A 15,847-nucleotide genomic window follows, 5' to 3' on the forward strand; every position below is an offset into this window, starting at 1 on the left:
TCTTTGGTCAAATTTATCTTATATTTAACACCTCTGACATCTAATAAAGGTTGCACTCCTACTGTAGATTGGGCATAATTAGTTAAAAAGGTCACTAAGCCATGAGACTCAAATCAGCGGGAAAGCTTGTTTGGCTAGTTTTACTACTGATTATAGTTTTTGATAACATTGTGTCATGTGGGAGTTGTGATGCATGTGTTGGTGTCCATAAATGTCTGTTTAGTTTAGTGTTGTAATTTTTTAATGTGTTCCTGTGGAAAAGGATTCTTGTATGCTGTAATTGTTTTGTCTGAATAGTGACACTCTTAATGTGGAATGCATGTGATAAAGTAACAGGAGGGAAAGCTGTTACTTTCCCAGAGAAAGAATGGTAGAAGTGTATTTTGCAGACAGACCAAAAGCTGTTTCCTAATCTCATGTCTTCCCCTAGAAGAGAAATATAGGTAGCAGTGTGACAGTTATTGTTAAGGGCTGTTCAGCACAGGCAGCTCTCAAATTGTAAGCACAAAATACTGCTGGTATTGGGAAAGGGATAAAACTTGCTTTGTTTGCTCACCAGCATTTTGAGAGTAATGGCTTTTATAGGCCTTAGGAAGTTTTCATCAGATATAATTTCAGGGAAAATGAAAATACTGGGTTACCTTTGGATAGTGTCTACAATTGTGGAAGTTAAGCATAATTACTGTGACGGATGATTATATTGGAAGAACAATGATTTCAGAAGAATATCTCTAGGGTGATACTACTTTGAAAGGCGCAACAATACCAAGATGTTTTTCATGAAAGTTCAGATCTTATTCAGTTTAAGTGGAGCAAAAAGCTTGGTTGAATTGCTTTTGTGTATTCTGCCTTTCCTGCTTAAGCGCTTTTAGCCTCCTGGAATGGGTCATGAAGTTGTTCTCTATTCTGTTCAGGTTTAAGCATAGTGCTAAACAGATCTAGAGTTCTGTACTGATATCATCTGTCTGACTGTTTGTGGATCCCTCCAGCCAGTGAGTAAATACGAAAGTTTACTTTGTTCTGAAAAATCAAATTACTTAAGAAAGACACTCAAAAGGGCCATATTTGTAGTGCAGATTTAAGGTAATATTGGACTCCTCTTAAGACAACAATAAACTTTTTTTTATTTCTGCAGTCTGTCTCTGAAGGGTTTTCTATTAACACCACCCTTCAAATCAGGAGGGCTAAAAACAGTTAACATAAGAATTTTTGGGTTTGTTTTCCTATTGAAATGTCTAGAATGTGGATATGAAAATCAACTTCTGTGGAAATCTTTATTTAACTGATACATATGAAAGGTGATACTTCCAGATACAACATTGTCAGACATGCATTTTGTGGATATACAGTAGTGTATTGAAAAACAAGAAGATAATTTATACAGAAAAAAAACAGCAGAAATGTTTCTAAAAGCGGGCCTCAGAAATATCCCTTGAAGATTGCATGTAACAACTTGAATCTCTTCAACAGCTGTTTCTTCAGAACAGTGTTTGATTCTTCTATTGATCTAATTCTTTTTACTGAATATTACCTTAAGAGATTACATGCTCTGATAAGGTATGCTGGTTTGTTTAACATGCTAACAATGCATAGTTAGATTAAAGTAAAACTAGGAAAAATTTTAGCCCCAAGTTGATCACCAGTTCCAGGAAAACTAAGACTGTCTTAAGCAGTTCAATGTTCTTAGTCCTTGAAGACAGTAGACCTCTGATTAGTCTTCCTAATTGTTGTTTTTTCTGCTATGGTCATTTGCAACAAATTGTGTTTGGCTCTCTTGCCAGTGAATCTTTTCAATTATTTCTACTGTTACTTGCTCTTGACAATATATAGCACCAGTTTTCCTGCCTTTCCCTCTAACAATATATTTGTATTTCAGGGAGTTGATTCACTTGCTCATTCACCTTTCTGAAGCTCTGCATGAAGCACAACTTAAACTCTTACTGGTCATCCCTCCTGCAGTTGCAGCAGGGTGAGTATTGCTATTTAGATGATAGGTTCCAAATGATAAACAGTAAGTTCAAAGTTTGTATTTATAGCTATGCAGTTTAAATGAATAAGAAATTATTTGGGTTTGATTGGTAGTTCTGTCTCCATGCATGTTGCACTGAATAGTCTTGGTAACTATGTGCGTTCATGCATACCTCTCAACTTTGGATGTGATAGAGGAGCCAACAAGGAGAGGTGCTGTGCTGGACCTTGTTCTCACCCACACTCCAGGTGGGGTCTCATGAGAGCAGAGTAGAGGGGCAGAATCACCTCCCTCAACCTGCTGGCCACACTTGTCTTGATGCAGCCCAGGACATGGTTGGGCTGCAAGTGCACAGTTGACCACCAATTGCATAGTTGGCAAAACAAGATTATTTTTTTCCTTTAAGCTGTTCAGCAACTTTATACCTGCACATGAAAACTCAGTAATGTAAGTCAAATTTAAATAGAGAAGCACTGTTAGGTATTTTTTTCAAATGAAACTTGGTAGACAGCTAAAGAAAAAAATATAACAATTTCTTATTTTTCTCACCTTGGGCTGTATAGCAGTACAGATAGGCTCACAGCCAATACAGATTATGACAGTTTAACAGCACAGTTTCAGGACAGCGTTGTACAGCCTCCTAAATTTCTTGTAGGCTGTCACATCTTTCAGTGTACATTAATTTTCAAGGTGCCAAAAAGGCTGAGAAAATTGAATGCCTGAGCAGTCTGGTAAATGTCGCTTCTGTGGCTGGACTGTTCTCTGTAATGGTCTCAAGTTATTGCTGAGTTTTGTGGGGAGGTCCTATAGCACGTGGGGGAAATGAAGCATTTCTCCCTACAGCTATCTGTGCAGATTCAAATGCATCTTGCTGAAAAGATTCAGGGACACTGTAGTAGGTGACTAAAAAATTATCTGTGTGGTGAGATCAGTTAGCACCTGCACTACAACTATGATATCACCTCTTCTGTAGGTTAGCAATGTAAACCAATTACTGAATGTAAGTACTTCCTACCATCTTAAGACTGTAAGGCCAGAATAGTAGCCGTGTGTAATTTTGTTCTTCAATAGCTGCATGGAATCTGGTTGCAGTTTTATTTTCTGTAAAACTATGTACTTGGGGATGTTTTTTGTTTCTTTATATTTTCCTCTGTTGCATGGTATAACCGATTTATATCCTTAAAATGAAGTAGCTAGTTTGATGCAAAAGTCACTTTGCTTCTGTGTGCGGCTGACCACCAAATTTTGATAGGCAGAGAGTTCAATGTGTTGAAAACTATGGGAAAAGAAGCCAAAATTAATTCCATGTACATTGATAAAGTAGGCATTTCTGTAAAATAATACTAGTGCAGAGCCCTTTTCTTTAGGGAGTGAAGGCCTAGTTGCATTTTGAGGAGGTTCCTTCCTATCCCTCAAGCACTTCTGCTTTTACCTTGGTTCTGGATCATTAATCCTCTCATTTCTTGCAGTTTTCTCTGGAAAACTGTGGGCTGGTATGCCTTTGCGTCGCATGAATTTTCAGTGCTGCTAACAAATACTTGGGGTTTCTTGTGATTTGGTTAAGTCAAAAATAATGAGAAACTACTATGTCTTCTCTCCTGTCTGTCATTTATTCCAATCTTTCATGCTGCTCTCTGATCTACATTTAGTCTCAATTGATAGTTACTTTTTAAAGTAATTTTCTGTTGCATTAATTGTAGTCTGTTACAGATAAAGCAAAGGAGAACACTTTAAAACATTTTTCTAAAATGCTTTATCAGTCACTGCATCACACAGATGCTTTTTAAAATGCTAATGCATGCTCTGGTAGAATTTAAGTAATTGCTGTAAACAGTGTTTGCATTTGAAGAGCATTTGTTCTTATGGTGTTAGGGAGAAAATGGAGAATAGTGAAAACCTCAATATTCCTGTTCATCGTGATGCATATTGACATTACCAAGTTCAGTCTTGTAGCTGGAGGAACCTAAATCTGTTTTGTTTATATAAGTCCCTCTATGGTCTATTTTTTCTAAGTCCCTAAACAAGAGTTGAAGTCACTATAGCACCTCTGGATTCTTGAACAAGTTTTGCCTGTACCAGAATTTGCATTGTTATGGTAACTGTATCTTTCAGGACTATTTCTCTGTTGAACACCACACTGAGATTTGGATCTTGTGTTGTCATTGCTGCCTCCTGCTGTCCTGCATAGCTACACAATAGTGAGGTCGCAGTTCTGAAACATTTCTGAACTGGGCTTTAGGGATGCCCTATTACAGCTTGGAAGAGCTGTCTATCTAACGTGCAAGTTTTAACCTAAAATGAGTTTTATATGCCTGTCCCTAAATGGCCTGTTTGTAGAGGAGTAGTGAAGTGTTTCTGGTTTTCAGCTTTGGGAAATAACAGCTGTAGTTTATATGAAAGAAAGTCCTGTTCCTCTAAACCAATTATATTGTTTCTTTATGCATTCCTAAAGTTTGTGGGATTTATCCATAAACCTTTATTGCCCAGGAGAATGCATTAGTCACATTCTTTTCAATCAATAATCTTACATAAGCCACCTGTCTGTGTCTTCCATGTGTGTGTTGTTATTGCATTAACTACAAAAAACACTGTAACTTCTTGAGTAAATAGGTTGTTGAAAATATATTCAGGAGTTACAGAAGCATCCTAAAACATTCACGATGTCCATGCATACTTTAAAGCTTTAAGTACATTGGCTTTAATGATGTCAAATATCAGAATCCTGACATTTTCTTTCTACCTTACTTGACTTTTTAAATAGCATCTGTACTTGAAGATTTTTGATTTATAGGATACAGGGCTTGAACTGAAAAGTGCTTCCTATTGTGTATTGAATATCTTGAAACTCACTTTGGGTTTTAACACTTACACATGGTTGAAAGTGTGTTTTAATGCATTTTATATTCTTTATTTGTTGGAATCACTGTAGACTGTTAATCAAAAATACAGCAAAAGACATGAAAATAAGTACCATCAAGAATCAAATAATATATTAGAGTTCAGCAGCTGGCAATAGACTGATAAAGGAGACATGAGCTGTATGTGGAATACCCTAACCAACTGAGATGCTAGGGACTGAAACATTGTTCCTTTTGTGTTCTACCCTGATTAAAATTTAAAGAGAGAGCATAGTCAAATGTAAGCAGTTTATTTAGGAATTTGTAATTTAGGCTCCTTTGATATGCATTAAGATCAAAGCAGTCTGTCAGCAAATGCTATCTGAAAGGAGACACTTCTAAGAGCTAAAAATACTAGTTTGCTTAGGGAAAAGCAGTCTGGAAAATGCAGCATTGCACATGAGATTGAGTGTGTGATGCAGGAAGGAAACATGTTGGGTCCTCTGTTTAACTTCTCAAAATCAACTTTTTCACACAAAACCCAAGTGAAGACTGATCCTCCAGCTGGAGCTTGCTTTGGTAACTAAAGCTTCCGGTGACACCTTTGATTTTTGGTTTGCTTGTGAAATGTCCTGGGCTAAAGGAAAACTTCATTCCCAATTTTTTTTTTTTTTTAAATCCAGACATTTTAGAGCTTTTCACAGCATTAACCAGAGGCAGTTGTGCTGGCATAATCAAGAGTTGGGAATGTGTGTGGAGGGTGATTAGGAGGCAGGAATCTCTCCAGCAAGTTTTACTGTCACAGAGAATGCATGTAGAGCTCCCATGGTGGCAAACAGTGATTGAGATAGTATTTCCAACCACCTGATGTCCAGGAATTGCATGATTTTCCTGCAAACATAAGTGATCTACGAGAGAGAGGAGCAGCAGGAGCCAAAGCTGTGCTCTGCAAAGTGCGTGTGTGTGTTACACTGTAACTCTTCCTTGGGATTGGAGACTTGGAGTTGCGAATGTCTGAAGAGAGGTGCTAGGATTGCAGTGGTGTGTAAGTGGTTGCTAGAGCAGATGGGTTGCTGAAGAATTCCAGCCTGTCTTTCAACAGATTGCCTCAAAATGTTAGAATTTTACTGCTTTTAACATGCATGGGTATTGATGCATGTATAAACTATGAGTATCATTTCTAAAAGGTAGCCAGCCATTTTCTGCCCATTGGTGATGTTGAGTAACTCCATGTGTCCTACTAATCCTGGGCTTGATTAAATTACTATCTTAAATATATGCACTTCAGTGATTTATTGAGCTGCAGAAATTGTGCTGGTGAAAGCTGTGTGGATGTTTTTATACTGATTTCACAAGCCTCTTTCCAAATAGGATAGCTGTGCTTGAGTGAACTATCTTTATGCCTAAATATGCATATGCATGAATATATTGGGGGGAAAAAAAAGAAATATGTCAAATGGGCCTTGAAGTTTGGTTCCACCTGTTCTCTTAAATCACAGGGATTGAGTTGGTTATTTTGTTTCTCTTTGCTTACATTCTTTATTATATTAGGGATGCATTTTCAGAGGCAAAAAGTGAAATTTTGAATTTGTATAGTAACTCTTTTCTGTCTGCAAGTAAGTTAAATTTCATCTGACTAGATTATTGCATATTTTGTCCAGGTTCAGTAACCATTTTATCCATTGTGGTTCCCACTTACTGTGAATAAAACAATGAGTGAAGAAAATTAAGATTATTTACATAAACTATCACCAGAAAGAGCATCAGTAATACTCCTGTTTCTTGTTGCTCTGAGAAAGAGCAAAGGCAGACAAAATGCTCTCGAGACCTGTTGGTAGGATGTTGTCTTCACGGGGATTTTCAATGTATCTGTGGATGCATAACCATGGCCTTTCTGGCCATTTGTAGTTTATTACAGACTTTGGACATATGATATCAATATGTTAAGGGTCACCTTGGTGTACACTGTCATTAAAAGCTGTTACTTTTGCTAAACACAGTGTTAAATAACTCTGTATTTACAGACAGGTTGTTAGTAGTAACTTTCCTTTGGCTTTTATTGTTCCCTGAAGTACAATCCTTTGCACAAAGTAACAATAAAAATGGCATTGGTTGTACCACTTCATAATATAATACTGTGCAAAACTTACATTTTGATGGTTAGGATATTCACCAGGCAGTTTGTCCTGTGCGATGGATATCCTTTTAAAACACCTGTCTTCAGGTTACAAGACAGTAGCCACTTCTTGAACAACAGAGGATTCTTTATCTCTTGGTGTTGTATGGAATCTGTAAATGAGAAAAACTAAAATCTGAAGTAAATAAGTAAACTCAGTTGCTGAGTTGAGAGGCTACAGTGTCAACGTGATCTGTGGTGGAGCACTCTAGTGTGGTGCCCAGGGAGCTTTCCTGAACTGGAAAAACCTCAAGGAACTTGGGGAGAAGGTGAATAGGTTAAGGAGTATCCAGGACTCCAAGAGAGAAATAGATTGCGGGAATCACACCCTACCTTCCCTGGGAGAAGCCTGTTAGGCAAACGGGGCATATGACACAGAAGATTCCCTGTCATCTGTCCACTGACTGAACATGGTGACTAAAGGGATAGGGGGCAATGGCAACAAGTTCCTGCCTGGTGCAGCAGTTGGGTCTCCTCTGTGACTACCCCACCCTCTCAGATGCCCTGGGATAAGAAGTAGGAGGCTCTGCAAGTGGAACTGAGCAATGATGGGGATGATGGTTCATCTAGGTTGGAAGAGTTGCCAAGACTAAGTTGGCCTATGCCCTGCATCAAAACCTCTTCCATAAAGAAAAAAGATGAGTTATTGTCATAGGAGACCCTTTGACGAGACCCACTTCTTAGGGAAGTCTTCTGCCACCCTGGGGCCTGAGTCAAAGATGTGGCCCTTGGATTATTATCCATTATTGATTTTTCATATAGGCAGCAATGAAGTTATAATAAGTCCCAGGGCAATCAAAAGAGAATGAAGGGCCTTAAGATGACTGGCTAAATGATCAGTAGCACAATGAGTGTTCTCCTCTATCCTTCCTGGAGTCTGGAAGATGGGGAGCAGAATGAAGTCCCCATAATCCAAGAGGAAATGATTAGTGACCTGCTACACCACTTAAGACGTGCACAAACCTATGGGACCAGATGGGATCCACTGACAAGTGGATTCCCACAAGTGAATACCCACAAGTACTGCGGGAGCTGGTGGAAGCGCTCACCAAGCCACTTTCAATCGTTTACCAGCAGCCCTGGCTCTCTGTCAAGGTTTCAGCTGACTGGAGGTTAGCCAATGTGATGCCCATCTACAAGAAGTGCCAGAGAGAGGATCTGGGGAACTACAGTCCCAGCTGGGGAAGGTCATGAAGCAGGTCATTCTGAGTGCCATCACACAGCACGTGCAGGGCAACCAGAGTATCAGGCCCAGTCAGCATGAGTTTAGGAAAAATGCTTGACTAACCTGATCTTCTATGACAAGATGATCTCCTTAGTGAGGAGGGAGATGTGAATGTTGTTTACCTGGACTTTATTAAAGCCTTTGACACAAGTAGTTTTGCACAGATTTCTCCTGGAGAAACTGGCTGCTCTTGGCTTGGGCAGGTGCACTCTTCACTGAGTAAGAAAACCACCTGGAGGGCCGGGCCCAGAGAGAAGTGGTGAATGGAGTTAAACACAACTGGTGGCTGATCACAAGTGCTATTCCCCAGGGCTCAGTGTTGGGGCCAGTCCTGTTTATTATCTTTATCAATGATCTGGATGAGGGGATCAAGGGCAATCTCTATAAGTTTGTAAGCAACACAAAGTTGGGCAGGAATGTTGTTCTGCTGGAGGGCAGGAAGGCTCTGCAGAGGGATCTGGACAGACTGAATCACTGGGCTGAGGCCAAGGGTATGAGGTTCAACAAGGCCCTAGTGCCTAGTCCTGCACTTGGGTTATAGCAACCCCATGGAGTGCTACAGGGCTGGGAGTGAGTGGCTGGAAATCTGCTCAGTGGAAAAGGACCTGGGTGCTGGTAAACAGCCAGCTGAACATAAGCCAGCCGTGTGCCTAGGTGGCCAAGAAGACCAGTGACATCCTGGCTTTTATCAGAAATAGTGTGGCCGACAGGACTAGGGATGGGATCATCACCCTGTACTCGGCACACCTCAAATCCTGTGTTTATTTCTGGGCCCCTTACTGCAAGAGAGACATGGAGATGCTGGAGCCTTTCCAGAGAAGGGCAGTGGAACTGTTGAAGGGTCTAGAGAGTAAGTCATATGAGGAGTGGCTGAGGAAGCTGGGATTGTTCAGCCTGGAGGAAAAGGAGACTCACAGGGGAGACCTTACCACTCTCTACAACTACTTGAAAGGAGGTTGTAGTGAGGTGGTGTTGGTCTTTTTTCCCAAGTAACAGATAATACAATGAGAGAAAATGGCCTCAAGTTGCACCAGGGGAGGTTTAAGATTGGATATTGGGAAAAATTTCTTCACCAAAAGGGTTGGACAAGGCTGCCTAGGCCAGCGATGGAGACACCATCCCTGGAGGTATTTGACAGATATGTAGACACAATGCTTTGGGACATGGTTTAGTGGTGGACTAGGCAATGTTAGGTTAACAGTTGGACTGGATGATTTTAAGGGTCTTTTCCAACCTACATAATTCTATGAAATATCTCAACTTATATGACATGCTACTGAGAATTTTTGGGGTCTCTTTTAAGGAAGATCACCTTGAAGATATTAAGAGCTTGTTTTGTCATACCTTGAGTAAATGATAAAGTTACAGAAAGCACGGGTTACTTTGTTGCTATTAAGAGTTTTAGAATAACAGATGAAAAGTCTGTTAAAGTAGTGATTGCTGTATTTCTGAGAAAAATATAAAAAATCTGCTGAAAATCTCTAAAACTTTGGAGCTTTGTATGTATCAAGCATCATTAAAATGCATGGAAGACAGTTTTAGGAAGAGATTGTTTCAATTGTTTAAGAAGCCCCAGGTAACACAAAGTAGCTTTATACTTAAGTAATTTTTTCAAGTCTAGCATGATAATAACTAGATGTATATCAGACCTTACTCCTTGATTTAAGTAATTATATGCAAAATAGCTGCTGTTCTTAGCGATGTTTTAATAACCTCCATAGCAGTACAAAGCAGAGGTCATTGAGCAGTAGGGTTTCATTTAACCTTATGGGACACAGTGTTTGGGATTATTAGCAAGAGTGAAGGACATTGTAAACAAACCACTGTAGCTATTGCTGTCCTCACGACATTCTCAAAAAATGCTGCTGTTGGTACATTGCATACAGACTAGCTAGAATAATTTGTTATCTCCTGGCCAGTTTCTGATAGTATATATCAAAGTGGTATTTAAATTAAAACCAAACATGTTTCTTCCTGATAAAAGATGCACTTAACCTCACAGCTTCTAGAACAATTTGTCTGTCTTTATTGACTTCTTGAGATGCACAGCAGTAGTGCAGCTGCTTTCACTTTAAAGCTGCAGGAACCTAGACTACTTTTTTCTCTTTAAATATTTGAACATAATGCATGCTCTTGCCTCATCAAAATATAGTAAGCATCCCTAAATTTGTATTTCATATTTGCATATGTAAGGAAAGAAGAATCTACAGCCTCTCTTCCTGTTACTTAAAGCTTCTCTCTAGGTACATATAGGTCAGTATTTTCCACCACTAAACTGCCACTTCTTCAAAGTTAACATTTAACTACTTAGTTTATTCTTTATTCTTTCTGCAAAAACGTTGTGGATGTAAAGGAGTGTCTTAAGTAGCTTCACCTTATTCTTCCCAGAGTTGCTGTGCAAAGAAAATTACCCTAATCTATGCAGTCTTCATTACTGCAGTAGCAGTGGATACCAGTTTAGTTTTGCTACTCTGCCTCTTGGGAAAGATTGGCAGCAGGGCAGACATCTTGTCCCTCCTTTTGCTTTGTACCGACATGCGCTTTTCTTCCTTTCCTATAAATTTACATATATATTTGACTGAAAAATTTGAATGAAAAATTGCTTGTTGATCTCACAGTTGTTCAGCTTAATGGATTCCTCAATTGACCGATGTTTTGCATATTGATAAAGGAAACGGGTGTTTTGGTCTCTTAGAAACTTATTATTAACAGATGCTCATAATTATTAAGGTAATCTGCTTTATACCAGGAGTCTGTCATCTTTAGAAGTTGCTGCGGATTCAATTGCCTTGCCATAACTTTGTGTATAGAGAATGATATGGTTGTTGGTTTACTATTCCAGTATATATACACACACTCTTTTCCTTAGAAGTATTTCTAGCAAGTAGTAATTCCAATGCAGAATCTGCAAGTAAACAGCAGGGTAATTTTTATGATAATGTATGGTAAACAAATTCAATTAAATTATAAGCAGCTTCTCACATGTCTCTGATTTGGAGTGAAATGGGAACTGTCACTTACTTTTAACATTATTCTCAGGGCCAGAATTTAAAGCCTTGAAATTTTGGTAAGAAAATAATGCCAGGGATCAAACCAGCAGGAAATGTATTGCTTGTTTCAGATGGAGTTTTCAATTATCAGATTATGTCAAATAACAGTATACTAGAAAACCAACTTTGTAGACGACTGTTTATTAAGTACGATTCTGCTTTACCAATACCCACAGTTAAAGTTATGAAAGGTTAAGATACTTGTGAGAAACCTGGTCATAATAGTCTTATTTTGTTGGAATTAATACTGTTGCTGCAGTACTGTTTTCTGAACTTTCTGCATGATTTAAGTTTCTTACTTTTCTTTCCCGTTTGACAAATGAGGTCGCAGAAAAGCAAGCAATTCTAAAAATAATCAGTATGTGTTCATTGTAGAGTTAGCAATAATATACCAAGTATACTCTCCCATGCTTACTGTTGCCAATAAAGAAATTTGATACTGGAAGACAATCTCTTTGGACAAGCAATATAAAGAAAATGGGATTTGGAAAGGAAAATCTGAAAGCTAACTATGCACAGTTTCCTATTTGTTGTGCCTGGTTGATAATAGCACATTGTCCTCCATTTTTTTCCGTAGTTATCAATCTTCCTGCAAGTATTCTAAAAAAAAGGACTGTCAGGAATATGGAGAGTACAATTATATATTAAGAAATTTTGAAGTTGGGCTCTGTGCATAAAATTCAGCACCCAAGAAGGCACAGAAATGACTCTTAAATGGGCTGTCTAGGCATAATTGGGTTTTTATTGCATATTAGAGAACCCGTAAAATATGTGTGACTGGGATCACAAGATACAACTTGAGATATGAGTTTATATTGAGGGGAACAGAAAGCTGGATAGGAAATGACTATTGACTGCTTCTGAGTAACAGTTACGGAAGAAAGTTCAATAAGGTCTTCAAATTATGGTAATACTATTGAATCATACTCAGAGTCGCTGTTGGGCTTATGTTTTTCCCTGTATAAAGGCTTAAGATATAGGTCTGTCAGTCACATCTCTTTTTTAAATTTAATTCTATTAGCTACAGTAAATCTGGGTGCTTGTTAACCGCTACAAACTACAGCTGTTTCCCATGCTGATTACTTCCCTGGTTTTGCTCCTGTTTGTTGGGCTGCCAGCTCAGTACAGCGTGGCTCTGACTGCAGCCATGAAAGATTCCATGCATTTTGTATAGATTCACAAAAGACTCGAGAGGAACAAATCTGTACTTAGAACAGACTTTTTTAAAGACTATGCCTTACTATGTAAAATTAATGCCACTGTACTGACACTTGCTGAAGCAAGTGTATACATCTGGTTTTGAATTCCCACTAGGGAGAATCATTAAAATAACCTGTAGGTCAACTAATAATGGTCAAAGAGAAGAAAGAGTGGAATATGTTCTTCCCCGTGGCCCATCATTTGTAGCTCTGCCAATCCTGAGCTAGCTGGTATAGAGCAATTACTGCATAAGTTTCAGTGTAAAGTTGGAAAACTTTCCAAAAAAAAAAAAAGGAAAAGAAAAATGATGAGCATTTTAATCTTTGCAAGGAGGAATTAAGGCTACATTTGGTGTGTTAGAGTTTTTAAATTAGGCTCATATGCTCCAGAGTACAAGCTTGTTTTGCATGATGTTCTGCTGTTGGAGCATGGCTTGCCTGGGCATTAAGCCCTGGCATAAAAGGCACTAGAATAGTTTGGAAATTAGGATAAGCAAATGGTGACACAGTGGATGTTCTTTTATGCCTAGCCTTGCTTAAATGACTCTGATGAACAGGGTGAAACAACATAACAGAAACAGCACTAAAGGAGAACAGTTGACCTTCCCAAAAATGGTACCCGTAAACACAGCGACAAGTATCAAAAGAAATTTTTTTCTTCTTTGATATTCAAATTGCCTGTTTAGGTCAAACAGGTGTAATTCTTATGTTGAATTAAGAGTTTCAGATACAAATTCTTAAGTTGCTTGAAAAATACAGTGTAAGTGGTGCAGACTGGTCTGCCAGCATGCCTCAGCTCTGAGGGCAGCAGTTTTCAGGCTCATTTGTCCCTAGCTGTCTGCTGAGGCTTCATGGCTTTTTTCAGGACATATAATTGTTGGCATGTTTCTCCTTCTTGACTTCTGTTACTGGTTTAAACCAGATGGGCCACAGGTAATTAGTTTGGCTTCATGAAAACTGTGTAGGCTACTCCATGATAGGAGCATTATCCCATGCTTCTCCCTATTTGGAGAGCAAGGACTGCAAAGGCAACAGCTGGGGTGGGATGTGTATATTAAAGAAGAGTGCCAGCCCTTAATGTTCTGCAAAAAATTCATTAGGTACATAAATACCGTTTTGTTTCCTGATAAAAATATAGCAAGTTTTTACTTGTTAATCTGTTATAATTTACAGTCCCCTGGTGATATGAAGCACTCATAGTGTATGAAGTAACGACTCCCAGCGCTCCTGTATTGTGAATCTGTAGCACTTGGTTATGATTTTCTTGCTTGAGAAGCTGGCTAGGTTTTGTTGTTTTTCCAATACCTATCCTAATCTTATCTGAGAATTTGGTTAAGAGATTTTGCCATTAAGAAGACTTGAACACAGTCAGTAATGTGGTTTGAGGGTTTTGGTAGAGATGTTTGTTTATTTTAAATTATGGTCTTTTTTGTGGACAACTGACAGATGGCCCTTATACTCTGAAGACATCTGAATGTCACCATTCCTGTAATGAAACCAGTGTGCCAGCCAAAGACACTGCACAAGTAGGGTTGCAGGTTTTTACTTCTGAATTTAAGCTACTATTCAGAGTAGTGGAGAACAGTATTGGAAGGTGCAAATAAAAAAAAATTATAATAAGGCAAATCCTAACTACATGACTTTTCACAGAAGTTGGTCTAACAAGCTCTTAAAACCTACAAGTGAATGAATGTTAGTACGGTGCTCCCAGACTACCTACACCATTAGAAGGTTCTCCCTAATGTCTAACCCAGGCTTGCTAATATCTTGGGATATTCAGACTGTTCCAACTCCTTACAGATGAACAACTAAATTGTCGTGTTTCCATTAAAATTCTCCTTTTTCATTTGCTCATTCTTTTATAATTTTTATCTCTTGGGATGATGTTTCTCTGATTTATTAACAATAAAGTAGCCTTTCATATTACATAAGCAAAATGGGATTTGGAGATATTAAGAAGATGGGGTTTAGCTGGGAGGGGAAGGAACCTCCTGCTTTTGTCTCTGCCTTGATCTGTTCCAACGCTTTAGTGTGTGGTACTGGGAGGGTGTTCTATGAGTAGAACCAGATGAAAATCCATGACTGGAAGAGTGTATCTGAGCAAAGGTGATTGCACTGGTTTTATGGAATTACCTTTCAGTTTTATTTTTATTTCTCTTTTAAGAGGAATAAGATTATCATACAGAGATTGTTTAAAAAAAAAGTGTGGGGGGAAAGAAATTTATACTAACTTGGAATTTTTGTTATTTGTTTCTCCTGAAATGGACTGACCTCAAGATTGTGGTTCAATGGACTAACATTTTTGGTTCTGGAATGCACAGTCGCTGATTTATCATATTGGTCTGGGTTTGTAGGCCACAAGATCAGCTACTCTGTTTGGATCATCCTTCATCTCTTGCATAATTTTGTCCTTAGAATGGAAATAGAGAAAAAGAATTCTGTATTACAAATGCTGGTAAAGATATTTGAATAGTAAGCATGTGTACTTTCTGAACATTCATCTCTGCAAAGGCCTTGATCTGTTGTCTGCAAGGATGCAGACACTGAGGGAGAGAGGTCAGAGAGGGAGAACATGCTTTGTTTTTTAAAATCTCCAATCAACTGCGTGGAATTCATCCTCTACTATGTAGTAAATTTGTTTTCATCTGTCTGAGAGTCTCTCTCTTTTGGTTAAATATTCAGTATGATCACGTTCTATTTTTTGACAGCAGGGATTAGATCTGTAATTATTGTTCATGGCTTTGAACAGCAGTATTATGTCAAGATCCTGTTGTTGACTTGCCTACTTCATACAATGTTATTGTAGAAAGATCTTAATTCCATTTTTAGCCTGATTTCTGAGGTAACAAGGTGTCTGTAAGCTTTCTGTCCCATGTTTTTCATCTCTCTACTGAAGCTTTTTTGGCATTTGACCAGTTTCAAACCAAATTGACATAAGCATAGCGTATTAATCATCAGATCCTTGTCACTTAAAGAAAATAGACAGCTGGACAGATGAAGATAACATATCTTTTTTTTTCCCCAAGACCCAGCTGTAAGAGGACATTGCAGATGAGATGTCTATAAGACATCAGAAAATCTAATTGCAAAACATCCATGGAAACCAGGATTCATATGGAACTGTTTTTTAAGTACTGACAGTGGAGAATTCCTTCAGTGAGCTGTCATCTTAAGAGTTTTGAAAAACCTAAAATGAGAAAGAGTAATTACAAAACTGTAGAGGATTTTTTCTGAGAAGAAAATGGTTTCAGATTTAACTTGTTTATGCATTTGTTTACTTCATTATCAATGCCTATAATTGTATGACGGACAGGGTGACGTTTTAGCTCTTTCTTCTGTTTGCTGTAGAACAGACTTCATGCAGAAAGAAACAGTGAATTTTTATTCAGTG

General features: G+C 38.4%; 1 protein-coding gene across 6 annotated transcripts in view; it reads left to right on the forward strand.

Annotated features, from left to right (window-relative positions):
* The window catches only part of CHID1 (chitinase domain containing 1), a 106,210-nt gene that overhangs the window by 20,683 nt on the left and 69,680 nt on the right, over positions 1–15,847 (forward strand). For all 6 annotated transcript variants that reach the window (XM_027702815.1, XM_027702798.1, XM_027702806.1 and 3 more), the window contains one exon: positions 1,877–1,969. In XM_027702815.1, coding sequence (XP_027558616.1) covers positions 1,877–1,969 — 93 coding nt within the window. The remainder of the gene's footprint in view (positions 1–1,876; positions 1,970–15,847) is intronic.

This window comes from Neopelma chrysocephalum, unplaced genomic scaffold (genome assembly GCF_003984885.1).
Source record: "Neopelma chrysocephalum unplaced genomic scaffold, ASM398488v2 Primary Assembly neopelma1_24, whole genome shotgun sequence".
Classification (NCBI taxonomy): Eukaryota; Metazoa; Chordata; class Aves; order Passeriformes; family Pipridae; genus Neopelma; species Neopelma chrysocephalum.